The 15,770-nt window shown below is 40.6% G+C and overlaps 1 protein-coding gene across 3 annotated transcripts; it reads right to left on the bottom strand.

Moving 5' to 3' along the window:
- Window positions 1-517: 517 nt before the first annotated feature.
- LOC113586719 (mitochondrial adenyl nucleotide antiporter SLC25A24-like) lies at window positions 518-12,679 on the bottom strand. 3 transcript variants are annotated; one of them, XM_027025061.3, is made up of 10 exons: window positions 12,321-12,679; window positions 11,826-11,952; window positions 11,390-11,477; window positions 8,314-8,425; window positions 7,197-7,355; window positions 6,759-6,911; window positions 6,191-6,298; window positions 5,758-5,925; window positions 4,670-4,820; window positions 518-4,164 (listed from the first exon to the last, which is right to left on the bottom strand). In XM_027025061.3, exons 1-10 carry the CDS (start codon window positions 12,486-12,488, stop codon window positions 3,989-3,991), a joined length of 1,410 nt encoding a protein of 469 aa, XP_026880862.2. In that variant the 5' UTR covers window positions 12,489-12,679; the 3' UTR covers window positions 518-3,988. The 3 variants fall into 3 exon arrangements, with proteins under 3 accessions (XP_026880862.2, XP_026880864.2, XP_081579781.1); XM_027025063.3 differs by having other exon boundaries at window positions 518-4,161; XM_081723655.1 differs by having other exon boundaries at window positions 4,027-4,164; window positions 4,608-4,820.
- Between the last annotated feature and the right edge of the window lie 3,091 nt (window positions 12,680-15,770).

Here is a 15,770-nt window from a genome sequence, read left to right as displayed (position 1 = left end):
GACACTGGAAGAATGAGGCAGTAATAATAATATATCATGGCAGCACCAGAACAAGCTCTGAATACAGGCTCAACAGAGGCTGGGATCACCCTCTCCAGGCTGTCCCCCTGATGCAAGCTGTGCAAAGATGCCCCTGAGACAATCCAGCACATTACAGCAGGATGGAAGATTCTAGCAGGCAGAGTATACATAGAACACCATAACCAAGTGGCTGACCTAGTATACAGAAACATCTGTGCCGAGTACAGGCTGGAAATTCCGAGGTCAAAGTGGTGTAAACCCCAAAGGAGGTAGAGATTGACTAAGCTCAGATCCGGTGGGACTTCCAGATACAGATTGATAATATGGTAATGGATAACCAAACGGACATGGTAGTGAAGGAAAAGCAGCAGATGGATAAGAGGGCTGAAGTGATAAATCGAACAATCCCAAGTGATAGGAACATAAGGAACAAGGAATACGAAATGCTTGAGTAATATCAAGGGCTGAAAGAAGAGCTAGAAAAGATGTGGAAGGTTAAGGTGGTTCCAATGGTAAACAGAGCACTAGGGGCTGTTGCCGCCAAACTGGATGAGTGGCCCCAGCAGAGATCTTTGTCCAGAAGAGTGTAGTCCTGGGAACAGTCAAGATACTACACAGGTTCCTCAAACCCACACGCCGATGGTGGAAGGAAAAAGACCACCCGTAGGAGGGCGAGTGGGGAATACTTTATTTATTTATTTACATTTTCAGCATTTAAGAGATGCTCTTGTCCAGAGCAATTTACAAAAGTGCTTTGTCATCTACTTCTATCCAGTGCAGTAGATTATAAATAAAAACACAAGCAAGAAACAGGCACAATACAGGTATTGATATCGGATCAATACTGATCCGATATAGATATCTTGCATTAGAATGTTGCCTGACATGGACACTGATCTGATTATATTTAATAAAAAAACTGTGGAGCTGTGGTTCAGTTGTTTAGGTGAATCTTAGATTGCTGGGGAATATTTTATGTGCAGGTGTATTACATAGGTCATATTTCTACAGACTAGATATAACAGATAAATATAAACAAGACTATAAAAAACAGAAAAACTGTTTACAAGACTAAAGCATTTTTTTTCCTAATGCCACACAGCATCTCTCTTAGTGAGGTAATATTTATTGCCTTGGTCATCCTCTGCTCCGAACGTTTGCCTCACTCACTAACTCCTAAAATGTCCACTATAGTTCATCTGCATTTTTTTCCTCATTACAGATAAAACTATAATTCCACATCAACTTAAAATCACACAACAAGACATGCAGTCTGCCTTTACAAACTGTGAAGTAATGGGTTTTTCTAAAGAGTTGGGTACTGTAATAGGATGCCACCATTTCAACAAGTCAGTCTGTGAAATTTCATCCCTCCTAGATATTCCATGATCAACTGTCAGTGGTATTACTGAAAAGTGGAAAAGTTTAGGAACCACAGCAACTTAGCCAGGAAGTGAGTAAATTTCACCAACACTCTGCTGGCTCTGAACTGAGTTCCAAACCTACACTGTCATTAACATCAGCACAAAAACTGCACTGGGAGCATCATGGCATAAGTTTCCATGGCCTAGCAGCTGCATGCAAGCCTTACATAACCAAGCACAATGCCAATCATCAAATCCAGTGGTATAAAGCATGCCACCACTGGCCTCTGGAGCAGTGGAAATGTGTTCTGTGGAGTGATGAACCAAACTTCTCTATCTGGCAGTCTGGTGGATGAGTCTAGTCGGTGAAGGGAAACTGTAATGCTTCAGCATTCCAAAGACATTTTGAACAATTGTATGCTTCCAACTTTGTGGGAACACTGTGGGGAAGGCTCTTTTCTGTTCCAGCCTGACTGAGCCGCAGTGCACAAAGCAAGGTCCATAAAGATATGTTTGGTGTGAAGAAGAACTGTGCTTGGCCCACACAGATCCCTGACAGAGCCAACTCCATTGAACACCTCTGGGATGAACTAGAACAGAGATTGTGAGCCAGGCCCCCTCATCCAACATCAGTGTCCCCACAAATACTCTTCTGGATGATTGGGCAAAACATTCAAAAAGACACTCCAAAATCTTGTAGAAAGCCTTCCCAGAAGAGTGGACTCTCTTATAACTCCAAAAGGACCAACTCTGTATGAATGCCTAAGGACTTAGAATGGGACGTGATAAAAGCTTCTGTAGGTGTTGTGTGTAGGTGCCCCAATACAGCTGCCCATATAGTGCAGACCTATCTTAAATTAGTTTATTATCCACCTTCTTATTCATTTTTCCAGTCCACCTTAAACCTCAGCAGGCTAACGGTGAACCTGGCAGTTTTCTGCTTTTTTTTTTTTTAATGCGATTTGAATACTAAAGCCACAGAGTAATTAACTTAGATTAATTTAGAGGAGAATGCTTTACTTGTTTGGTCATTTTTGTCCGCTCTGTTTCTATTACTTTTCTGGTGCTTGTTCTCAGTTCCCTAACCCTGAACTTTCTTAAGAGTCTGGAAACTGGAAACATAAAAAAAGGATTAATAAATAAATCAGTGTTGGTTGCGGACCTGTGGTGGTATACAGAGCTAAGATGCTATTTTGTCTCATTTAAATGTTCTCGCAAGAAGGCAGATAACTTGTTCCCCAACACTTGGTTATCAAAACTACATGACAGCAATGTGAATCATCACACGTGACCTAGTGCATGAATATCTGCATTGGAATATAATAGATTTGATTGTTAACATGAAGAAAACCTTACAGTTAAACTCTGTGCATGAACTGTGCATAGTTTCATATCGAGCCGACTCTGATACATGGTATCGGATTGGTGGCACATGTAACACACACACTCACATTCCCCGACACCATGACAAAGAATGCAGACAAAAACAACCTTGCTCTGTGTTCTAAGAAACAAGGCAGCTCTGTTTCCATGACATTCCATGACAGAATGTTTAATGACATTCTCATAGTACCCAAAGCCAATTAGTTAAACCATGCCAACTAGGACCCTTGGATGAGTTTTAGCTAGCGAGCTTTTTGAGGTGCACGTTTACTTAAGAACTTGTAGCTTCTACATATAGTACGAAGCAAACACACTGTCACCAGCGGTCTTAGGACATTCTATAACAGTATGGAACAGAACGACATTCCTGCGCTCATGTTACTTTCACACTTTCATTTCTTGAGTCCATATGAATGTGGATGTTTGGATGTTTGTCTTTTTCAGAAATCTTGAACATTAGGACAAGATTACTTTATTACAAGATAAAACGTTTTAACCACTGAGTTGGTTTTTTGCCTACAGTTGCCCATTACATAGATTGTCTCCTTGGAGCACACAGACTAACCGGTAGCCTTCATCCACTGGCCCTGGCATTTTAGCTCTACTAGCCATTCCAGCACTGTGCTCAAGGGGGCAGTAGTGCGGTGCTGATATCTGGAAGTGAATCTCATTCTCATTTTCTGCCTGGTTACCTCCACCGTTCTGGGGATCTGGGGCAGTGTATTATAAATAAATAATTTCAAAAAATATATAAAAACTAAATATATCAAGTTCACAAAACTTAAGGCCCTAAGGCATAATCCAGCAGGTTTCAGCATATGCTATTGCTATTTCTATGGCAAAAAATTTAAATATGCAAAACACTGGTCACAGTAAAAATATCTGACAAACCTTTGAGTGTAAATCTGCTAAAGTTTGCCCCATGGCTGAACACAGCTGCCTGTTTCCTTCATCTTCGATGTCAGCCCAGATGCACCTGCATGCGTTTTAAAAGCTGAATTCAGCACTCTAATTCATTGGTTGCTTTGGACACACTAAGCCTTACAACAGCGAACAGGTCTGAAACAGCATGCTAAATAGCAATATTTCTTTGAAAATGATGACAGTACATCTACTGTGGCCTGTATTGATGAGTCCTCTTGGAACAGTGATGATCTCTGCTGTCTACTTTGACGGGCTTCCCGTATTCCCTTCGTGTGTGTTCGGAGCGTCGATCACTTCTAGATGCCCAGCCACACCTTCGTGTGCTCGTACACGACGTAGCTGATGCTCACTGCTGGGATGACCTTCATGGAGTTCGGGAGGATGCCCCGGTACAGGCCCAGGAAACCCTCCTTCGCCACGATGCTTCGGAGCACCGAGCGCACGGACACATGCTCCGAGGCGTGCAGGGCTGCTGAATGACGAACGTTAAAAAACACGGAGAGGCAAGAACACACCAGTTATGGAAAATCCTTCCATGTTCTCAAAAAGTCGCAAACAGTTCACATTTAACCTTTTTAGACACTGACTCTTCATTTTTCCATACTCTTGCCCTTGACCAAAATGTATTTTCAGTGTTTGCCATTCACAGTGCAACAGTCTGGGACAAGGATCTGTGTGTATGTGGACAAACCCAACCCTCCAGCATTTGGTGACCTTATTCGCCTGCAACCTCTGCCTTACTGCCAATAACCATGTCTCGAAATGCCTCCGAAAGGCCACATGCCTTTGTGTTCTCTCCAGCTCTTCTACTCACACACGCACACACAAACACCCACAAACACGCACAGATGCACACACAAAACACACATACGCTGACACCCCCCCCCCCCCCCCCCGGTGACGGATTCCTCCTACATGGAGCATTCAGAAGTAGCTGCCTGGGCGGTGAGGCTCCGTGAGACGGCCACGGGGCCCACCTTGCGCCTGCATGCGCGTGCGCACCAAGGCCAGGGGATAGCTGGCCAGCTGCCCGCATGTGCTGGAGACAGTCCCGCAGCACAGCAGGACCAGGACGCCAGGGTTGGCCGTGTCACGGGCGTACTGGGACAGCCAGGCATTCTTCAGACTCTGGGGCAGAGAAAGAGGAAGAAGTGGACTTGCAATAAATGAAGGTGTGCTCTGAAAAAACTATTTATGAACGGTAAATGATAAAAGAGAAGTGTACCGTTCATTTTTCACTGTGTCTGGTGAGCTTTACGTCTCATATTAGACAAGAATCCCTTAGATTAGAATAGCATTATCTTTTAGGTTATGCAGAAGCTATTGGTCTATTCGAGTCTGTATCTGTATCTAACATTTTCTGAAGAACTGTGATAAGTTTAGGCATAATACAATACAAAAATGTTGCAATACAAAAATAGACTTTTTAATGCTAAATTATATATAATGCCTTTCTCAAACTCAATATTATATTAATATTGTGAATATTAATATTAATATTCCAGAAGCAGCCAGCTTTATTCTTGCTGGAAACGATAATTAATTAGTAACTTGTGATCATTTTTTTAACTAAGCCTGTTAAGTGCTGTGGCTCGATAATGTTTAAATGCCCACTCTTCCTTTTTACTGTTCATCAGTCTCACGTTACTGTGCTGGGATGGGAATTCTTGCAGGCTTCCATGACACTCTATTGCAACGGCGCGCTCCTGCACTGAAACTGCTTAGTCAGCAGTCCAAGTACAGAACACAGCGATGTTCCGGAATCAGTTACCAAGGGACTAGATGAAATGGCAAGTCACTTCTAATCCTGAGATAATAGGCTTAAAACAACACAGGCACTGTGTGTTGCTGTTCCTGTGCACATAGCTCATATTTACATCTTTTGATATTTGGCAGATACTCTTATCCAGAGCAGCTTCCATATATTAAGCAGCATGTATCACACAGTGTGTGCTCTCTGGGGATTGAACCCAAAACACCAGTGCTGCTAGCACCTTGCTCAACCTGCACTACCAGGTGAGCTACAGCGGTACCATACCGTGTGGGGCCGTTCCTGCACACGCACCTCATAGACGGCGAGATCGATGCCGGCGTAAGGGATGATGCCTAGCATGTTGGGTACATAGCCTTTATAGAAAGCTCTCATGCCTTCCCTTTTCAAAATTGAACGGGCACAGTCCCCCATTCCTGAATACTGGCCAGTGCTTCTCAGAGTCAACCTGGTCTTCAAAACCTGGGGGTACAGAGAGAGAATCATTTATGCATACAGTGAGAACTGGCCGGGGTTGTTCACAGTCCTCCCAGGGATTGTTACAATCATTTAAAGTTAAAGTTCGCTACAGTTCAATAAAAGTGATCAGCCCTAATGGCCTGGAAACAAGAAATAAAACACCTATGCACTCATCCAAGTCATTAAATCCGCAGGGATTAATCCCTGGAAGTGGAGAATGTGCACTGGATCAATGAACATTTGTAAACGAGATGTGTGGTGCCCTCACCTCCATGGGGTAGATGGCGGTTTGTGCAGTGGCTCCGGCTAAAGAGCCAGCCATGAATCTCTGTGCTGTCTCTACTTTATCCCCCTCTGACGAAAAACGCTTCTTATACTGGCAGGAAACAAGACCAAAGCATTATTCGCAAGCGGTCAAGGTAATTAGAATGGCAGCTGAAGCTATTTAGCGCAAGGTGAGTTTCACTGAAAGGACAGTAAGAACCACTTTAGATACTTGCTATTAGTTAAGTGCTTGTGGTGCTTTTGGGATGTGGGGCGATTCTTGAAGCAAAACTATAGACCGAGGTTGCTTAAATTAAAAAAAACAATTATTCTGGGACTCTTGAAATGTATTAGTTTACGATTAGGGCCACTTATAATATATAATTACATTATTATTCATATCATTATCATTACATAATAATATCAAAACATTAGTATTTCCCCAGTTGAAGTTCCTGCACTGTGCTTAAAACACACTTGAGTTGTATTCTACGGGCCTTTATAATGTATCTGATGCAGTCCAATGCAGTGTGTGGGGAATGCTGGAGCAGGGGGTTCTGGGACATCCTGACCTGTTCATAAGCCATGAATTTGATAGCGGTCTCCGGGGCAATTTTGAGCACGTTGAGTCCGTTGCCCCTCCACAGAGACATCACTCCTCCTTCCTTCAGCATCTGTTTGAAGCCTCCGACTAGACTGATTGGGTTTGACCTCGAAGAATGTACCTGCAACACAATGAACAAGGATAAACTTCCCATTTCAAACTCATGATACAAAGACAAGATTCATGGTAATACACTGTGCCCTCTACTATATATATATTTATCATGGAAATGAATAAGAAAACAAGCAATGAAGCCTAACAATGAACACCCTGAGGCTGTAAAACTGGTAAGGATATACTATATACAGCAACTGTAATGATGTGAATATACATTAAAAATGCATAACAACAATTAATTTAAACTGCAATAGAGACAATTTAACACTGGACATTTCACAGTGCGTACCTGCATAAAAACTTTTATTCTGTCCAGAGGGGCGGTGCCTGTTCGAGAAACTGCCCCTGCTGTCGCCCCGGCAACCAGCTGTTTCCACCAACCCCCAGAGGTCTTCTCCTCAACCGTGAACTCATCAGGAATGGCAAGATTGTCACCAATGTCCAGCTGCTAACTTGGAGAGGCATAAATTACAATGCTAATAGGAAGACTTTTTAAGAGTCACAAGGAAATGTAAAAGAAGTCCTGACGTGCTCAAAATGTGAAACATTTTCTAGTTGTAAGATTTAAAGTAAACAGGGCATAAAGATCCCATCACAGTACATAAATCAAATCCTAAAAGCTAAAAGAAGCTGTCAGTAAACCTGGGGCCAGTAAACTTGTGCCCCTTTCTATGTTCTTCTAATGAAGAAAAACAAAGCATTAACTGATTGACTTTATTACGCCTTTTCGTATTTTTAAAAAAGCATTCCCACACTTCACAAGATGCTGTGCCTATAATAAAAACAGAGCCACGGATAACACAAAAAGCTAACGAATTATTGTTGGTTAAAGTACTATTCACAGCACCTTTGTTAGCACGCAGTAAGTGAAGGGTGGGAGACTGCACATGCTCTCTGAACACAACAGAGCAGCAGAGCTGAGTGGAGTATTTCTGCTGCTCGAAGCACCTGCTTCGAATCATGTTACCAGCAGTAGAAGCAGTGCAGGAAAGGCACGTGCATCCACTCCAGGAACCTTTAGGTAAAGATGATTAACTTGAAACTACAGAACGTCTTTGTCGAATCCATTTAAAAGTTTTAGAAGCCATAACCTGAATAAAAATTGCACTTTTCCTTTACATTTATTATAAGGGTATGTTCACATAGCAGCTAAAAGTGGCCCAGAGCTTTTTCATCATTTCTGACACATATGTTAACTGTGTGGCAGCATGAACAGGAAAAAAAATCCCACATTTAAATCTGACACTTTCAGTTCTGATTTGGGACACTTAACAGCCCAGCAAACCAAACCAACAAAATATTTGGTCAGAAAAACGGATTTGGGCCACTTTTACCTGTTGTGTGATCGTAACTTAACACTCTTAACAGTTTAGAAGCTTACAGTGTACACTGGAACAGTAACTGACCGAGGAGTGCTTCCAGTATCGGATGATTTCTTCCAGATCAGTAGCAGGGTTAAACAGGAAGTGATCCCTCCACTCGTTCCAGTCAACAGTCATGATGCCATCATTGTCAATGCTGCAGAACACATTCAAATGATGAATACAGAGAATACAGATATGTCATATCCTTAAGCATCTATTACTGGACAGAGAGACTAGACATGGATCCTCACATCCAACCCTGTAAAGTCAACCACTTTACAATGTTTATTTTAGCATTTTCCTAAACTAAAACTCAGAAAAACTATATTGGTAGCTGTTTACTTAAGCATATGTACCAACAGTAAAGAATAAATGGTTTCTGAGTAGACCACATTGCATTTATATTAGTCATGCTGAGCATGAGTGCATGCCAAATGTAAATATTACTGAATTAAGCATGTTACAGCAGGGAGCACATGAAACTACAAAACATTAGCAGTTGGTAACAACACTCTGAATGACACAGTTGCAAAGTCAGCATATTTATCACACTTGCTCATTGCAATTACTTGGCAAGATGTTAAAATGTATACTTGTGCATTTTCATATTCTCAGTGCAAAAAATACAAACTGTCCTGGAATCTGGAAGCAAAATGCTACCATGCATACCCAGAGTTGATTTGCAACACAATACATGTAACACATTCAACATACCAACATCAAGCATTTTGTAAATGCATTTTATTAGTTACAAAAAAAATGGCAGTCATTAGATTACTGGTACATTTAAAATATAGTGATTACGAGCAGGAATCCAGTACAACTTAACAAGTTTCATTTATTCCTTTTTTCCCCATCTTCTGTTACACCCCATTCCCTTTTTATGGCTCCAATCAAGTATGTTTTCCATGATGCTTTGCTGTCATGCTGCAACAGCACCGAATGTGAAATATGTGCCCTGCTGTGTGTTCTTACATTTTATCTCTTTTACTTCAGTTTGTGACTTTACTTTATCGATTTGTGAGCTCTTTCTGGTGCGTTCTTTGCTTTCATTAACACACATGGTGTAGTGTGAGGTCTAATAGCTTTTAGATCAGGAACATGGGATTTCGTGGGGACATGAGATTTGTTTGCTATAAACACAGGGATTTACCAGTCTGCAGCAAAGAGTCTTCTCAGCAGTGCTGGACTCCTAGGGAAGGGACGTGTTTATATGGGCAACTTAATTACACATCTCTTGAGTTGTTATTCAGTATGCACAGGGAAAATACAGGAGCGTGTAGGAGCTCGTTTGTGGACATACTGACTGGCATGGTAGAGCACCAGTGTTTGGCATTTCATGGGTTAAAAATAATTTTAAAAAATACAAGAAATGAATCAATCAGATAACATTAAGATTCTAATTCTTTGGATTAGGTTACAGATGGTGTAATAGGTAATCAGTAATCTGTAATAAAATATTTTATAAAATAACCTTCCTAACCATGTGCATACCCCATGATATTAATTGTGCACACACATGTCTAGAATGTGGTTATGAAATTAGGCAAATATACAGGTATTCAGTTACTAGAGAACACTTTACCAATAAATGTAAAGTCAGATTCTTACAGAGGTTTGCGCTTTATTTGTTTCCAGACTAGAATAGTCAGTATTTACAAGTCTTGCAAATGATTTTCCTTGGATACACTAGATACACAAATATATTTAGTCATTGCAAATGAATGTGTTGAAGTTTCCCAGTACCAGAAAGACAGAATATATGCTAAGCATATTACACACAAAGTTGAGAGGGTTACTTTAAAATTGTATTCCATCACAGTTGACTGATTACATATTAAAAATGTATCTGTAACATAATCCAAAGGATTACAATATTAAAGTAACATCATCTGATTAATTGTATTGTTTTAACCTATTAACTGCTGAAGAATTTCACAACACCGGTCCTCCACACTGGTTCAGTAAGAAATAGCCAGTATGGCCACCAAAAAGCTCCCACAAGCCTTGTATTTTCTCTGTGCACACATGAACAACTCAGGAGATGTGTAAAAGTTGGATATGTTCAACATATCCAATCCATAGCAGCGCAGCGATCCTGAGAAGGCATGTTGCTACAGAATGCTCAGTCCCTAAACTCCTGTCAAACTGGTAAACTCTTCTTTGTACTGAACCAGTGGCGCTTTGTTAGAATGTATGTAAAATGACTGCGGACATAACATGAAATTTTTTTTTAAATCGGCGTCAATGACTGGTTATTTTTACATCTGTACAATCTTCTGCAATTTATCATCAACTAAATACAAAAGAAAATTCATGCAAACAAGATTACTTTAACTTAACATGTATAAAGTCATATGAAAAATACAATATTCACAAAAAATGCTGAAATCCCTGTTTTGATGACAAACTAATCTGGTGTCCACACGACACTCCATGTTCCTGATCAAAAAGCTATTAGCAATCATACTGCATCATGTGTGCTAACGAAAGCAAAGAAAGGCACGAGTGATACCAGGAAGAGCTCACAAATTGTCTTTTTTCCAGTCATAAACTGAAGTAAAAGGGAATGAAGGAGAAGAGCCAAAACGTAAGCACACAAGGCACAGCGCATATTTCACACCTTTACAGAAACACAGGCTACATTAGGTTCTGCTGCAGTGTGATAAGCGTGATGGGAAGTGTCCACATGATGAGACTGTACTCACTTGATCAAAACAAAGGAGTAAGTGCAAGTGAATCTTGGTAAGTTGTATTGGAATCCTGCTTGTAATCATCACATTTTAAAATGTACCAGTAATCTGATTATAGTTACATTTTTTGATATCCTTTATTTGTCCGTGTTAGCTACATGCATTTAATTATTACCCAGCCGTGACCACAGGTGACTTCAGTGGACTTTTTGTAAAGTATAAAGTATATACATCATTTTTACACTAGAAAATACTATAGATCATTTTTTTTAAATCTGCATTTAAAGTGAACACTAGAGTTCAAAACAGACTGCATCAGTATCAAGGTGAGTCAAAAAAACAAAACAAAACACAACCACGGCTCTCCTATATGTATTACAAATCTGTACACAAATAAATATCTGAACAGTGTTGAGAGACCCAACCTCTGCAGAATCTTCTGTGCTGCGTCTGTTGATATGTCCATTCCCAGTTCAGCCAGGGACTGTTTAATCTCCGAGGCATCTAGGCGGCCTAACAGCAGAAAGGGAGACACACCACAGCCTCACACCCTTCAGGAAAATTAAAAGACGCGGGGCCTTATGCAGTCGGACTGGCAGGATAACCTTGCTACACTGACGAAGTGATGGGACCAAGCCACGATCAAAGCGTTACCATAGCGCTATTTTATCGCTTCCGCTGGTATTATAGTAGTCTACATTGTGTCGAATTGTAATAAATACTTTAACGCTACTTCTTTTATGCTTTTTGGCCGCTTTAGTTGTCCTTCAAATGGTACTGCCCTATATTATTAACACCCAGAATAAGCGGTTCTGGGAGGTTTAGCACAACAGAAAGCCTGGGCGCTGCGACGGTTCCTACCGTCCTCGTTCTTGTCCAGGCTTTTAAAGGTGAGCCACAGTTTCTTTTCGTGCTCTTTAAGGTACCGAGCGAACTCGATCAAGTCCAGGGCGCCGTCTCTGTTTTTGTCTCCAGTAGCCACTATTCTCTGTCAATTAAGCAATGCAAACATTTAAGGGACACATCGCAAAAAAAATCCGCGGATAGTTGTAGAGTAAACAAGGCGCCAGCAGTCAGGTTCTTACAGGAAACAACAGAACTACACCTGGGTTACATACACTCGTAGCTACTGCGTGATATAACGTTAGTCATAGCATGGATGCCAATAAATGTTTGCTAGCTAGTCGTTTCATGCAAGCCTACGATTTCTCTAGAAATGAACAAAATAGATTATACTTAAATTCGACCACGGCGCTCCATAAAATTAGACCGATAGCGGTCATCGTGCTTGCTATTTTCACTGGTCCAGCTCACCAGATAACCGGCTGAAACAAAATACACGACTAAATGAGCTACCTGGGCTTCTCCGGTACGGAGGGATATACCCATGGCTATGAGACCTGCTCGAAGCTCCGCCACGTTAACTTTCCCGTCTTTATTGGTGTCGAGTTTTTTAAACAGTTCTTCATAGTTTTTCTTACTCTCCGCATCCCAGCCCCGGCAGTCTCTGAGAATCGGATGCATCCTCGCTGTTGATTTAGCAATGGATGCAGCGATTGTACAAGGCCTTTTTAGGTTTAAGGGGGGTATTGTATGAATTTACAAAGCTCTGACGCAAAGCAATAATTCTAAAATGCATTGGGCAAAGAATGAGAAATTAAAATTGATAAAACCGGATTTCAGTACGACCGTTTAACTAAGTGATGCATCTTATGATAAACCTCCGAAGGCGTGGCACATCGTTGCCTATGTCTTCTGCGCCTTATAACTTATGTGGAGCAAACCAATAGCGAGCAGGATAGTCAAACATGATCATACTACGCGGAAAAACCAGACTTTGTAGCTTCATGCACATCGGCTTATGAGGTTAATTCCAGCTTTCGGAAAAGTTGTTTTTCAGCCTGTAATTTAGCAACCAATTTTCAGAAAAAAGCAAGGGGTAAACCTATACGTAACTTATTATACATTTTGAAGTAGGACTGTTTACTGCAGGATAGTTCTGTGTCAATGTCAATGTGCCTCACATCAGCCAGCAGAGGGCAACATGGTATTCGGAAAATGGAAACTTTAGAGCAAAGCAGGCAGAAAGTGACAAGAAGTTAGATGAGAGCGGAGTGCGGAGCCGTGGTCGACGTCGAATCTGCGAGGCCACATAGCTTGCAAGCGTATAAATAGTGCTATTTAGCTCAGACCTTTCAAATCACATTACAAATATGTAAAGAAATTAAATAAATACTCTCTCTCTCTCTCTCTCTCTCTCTCTCTCTCTCTCTCTCTCTCTCTCTCTCTCTCTCTCTCACACACACACACACACACAAACAGCATCAACCATCCTTGTTTTTTTTTCTTGTTCATCCTTTTTCTTGTTTCAGTGAAGGTAGAGTTAAGTTCTATTAGAAATAAAGTTTGTGGTAGAGCTCTACATTTCTAAATGTGATATTTTACTGGAAACAAGATGTACACAGCCATCAGTGCTTGTCTTGGTTATGTTATGTGTTTGATAACAGCCACAAACATGATCCAGTCGTTCAGGCTCTTGTCCTCCAGGACAGATTAGAAACATGCAGTCTATCTTAATAGTTCCGTTACACTGTCTTAGCCAGGGCTGTATTGTTATTAAAGATTGCAATAAAATAAAAAAACAGGTTTAATTAAACACACCAATCATCACATATGCAACACATACTTATGTCTTCACATTCATATTTGGATAATTCCACTGAAGCCTACATCCCAAGTGGACTCTCTGTAAGTTCACAAAAATTGTGCATTACCCCTCTTACGGCCAAAATGAAAGGCAGAATTAAACAGCCCTTTGGCCCTGGGGTTTTATTCTGGGAAACGTTATGTCCACAATTCTGCAAATCTGGAAATAATTGGATCTCTTTATAACAGTACAGAGAAATGAAAGACTGCTTAATTACAGAGAATATTCAATTTAACATCATAGATTTAATAATAACAACAACAATAATAACAACAACAACAACTTTTTTTCAGTGTGACGTTGTAGTGAAGGCTGAATGCAGCAACCACAGCCAGGCTCAAATTGTCCCATTATCTTCATCACATTAGCCTCTCCTGAAGGAGAGGTGACTACCCTTGTCTTCAGGGAGATGATGGTCTCCATCACAGACCAACTTGCAAAAGCAACCAACTTGCAAAACCAGTAATAAAGAATAAAGGCTATATGAAGATTACATAGCTTATATATTTTAATTTTTCATATATATATATATATATATATATATATATATATATATATATATATATATATATATGCAAAATTATAAGAGACATTACATAAAAAGTTTAAAATAAAGTTTATAATGTTAATTTATGAATAAATTAACTGAAAGGCCATTTAATACCACATTTCCCCATTTCTGCCCACCAAGGAATTGTTTGTTTTATTTGCAATTTACTTATGGTATTAGCCTAAAACAGCAGATAATAACTTTTGGAGACTCATCCACTAGGCCAGGAACTCCAGCCCTAGAAATATACTACCCCACAGAGATACAATCCATCCCTGATTTAACACATCTGATCCATTACCAAAGGCCTTCTGTAGCAATTAGAGATATGTTGCAACTCATTTCCTCAGGGCAGTAGATTCCAAGAAAGAAACCTGGCACTCCTAGACTATGCTATGTCTGAAATATATATGGATGCTCTCCTATGTCTTAGCAAGTTTGCAAAAAACAAAAACAAAACAACCCAACAGCCAAGGTATAATGAATGTAAAAAATACATCAGGAAGGCTTGTACAATAAGATGTGGGGGGGGGGGGGGGGGGGGGGGTTGGTTTGCAATCTTATTTACATTTATATCATTTGTCAGACACCTGTGTCCAGAACAATTTACAGATTTGCTTTGTACTCTGTCAAGAATATATCTACATGCTAGAGGCTTGAAGGCAGTGTGGTGCAGAGTAGTGTTGATAAGTACTGTAAGTATGTGGGAGCTGCTCCAGTTTTGGCTTTGTTGACAAATTTACGTGTTTTAAATCTGAAGTAAGGCATTACAGGGAGCCAGTGGAGGGAACATGCAAGGGGGGGTAACACTGGAGAACCTTGGAAGGTTGAAAACGAGTTATGAAGCTGCTCCTGAATCTGGATGAGTTGGAGTTGCAGGTGTCTGATGGCACAGAGGGAAAGGCATGCCAGGAGAGTTCCAGTTTTTCAATCTCAAGATAATAATAGACTGAACAAGCACATGAGTGCTTTAAAATTCAAATCCCCCTGAGGTTGTAGTGGAGGGACCTGAATGACCAAAATAAGTTAACAGTATGAGTGCCAAATGACAGTTGGCTGTCCAGAATTGTGGCCTCTTGTGACTTTGTGACATGGTACAGTGACATTAGCTTACTGTGCACTAGGTAACTGGGATATCGCTAACTGCTAGGTAGCTAATATTATGAATAGCTATCTTAGCTAAAAGAGCTCCAAATGTGAGACACCAGGTCACACCAGGTGGCAGGTGTTAATACGTTTGGAAGACAACTACAATTATAAAGGAAAAAGAAACTTTAGATATACAGAATTTCATATTTTCCATTTCCTAATGTTTCTCAACGGTAGTGCCAGCTTGTTTTCCATTCCGCGCTGAATAAAAGAATAAAAGCACACTTTTTACACAGTTGGGGTACTGTATGTTGACTATTGGAATAATTTTCACGTTTTCTTTCCTAATAGCCTATCACCTGTAAAATCACAGTCCTAGATTTTCCACCCTCGCTTTACCTAGGCGTCAGGTGTGACGCCAAAGTGGCCAACCAGTTACATTAATCATTTAATCAACTAC

This window comes from Electrophorus electricus, chromosome 11 (assembly GCF_041902795.1).
Source record: "Electrophorus electricus isolate QZ-2024a chromosome 11, ASM4190279v1, whole genome shotgun sequence".
Lineage (NCBI taxonomy): Eukaryota > Metazoa > Chordata > Actinopteri > Gymnotiformes > Gymnotidae > Electrophorus > Electrophorus electricus.
This window is presented reverse-complemented; position numbering and strand designations above follow the sequence as displayed.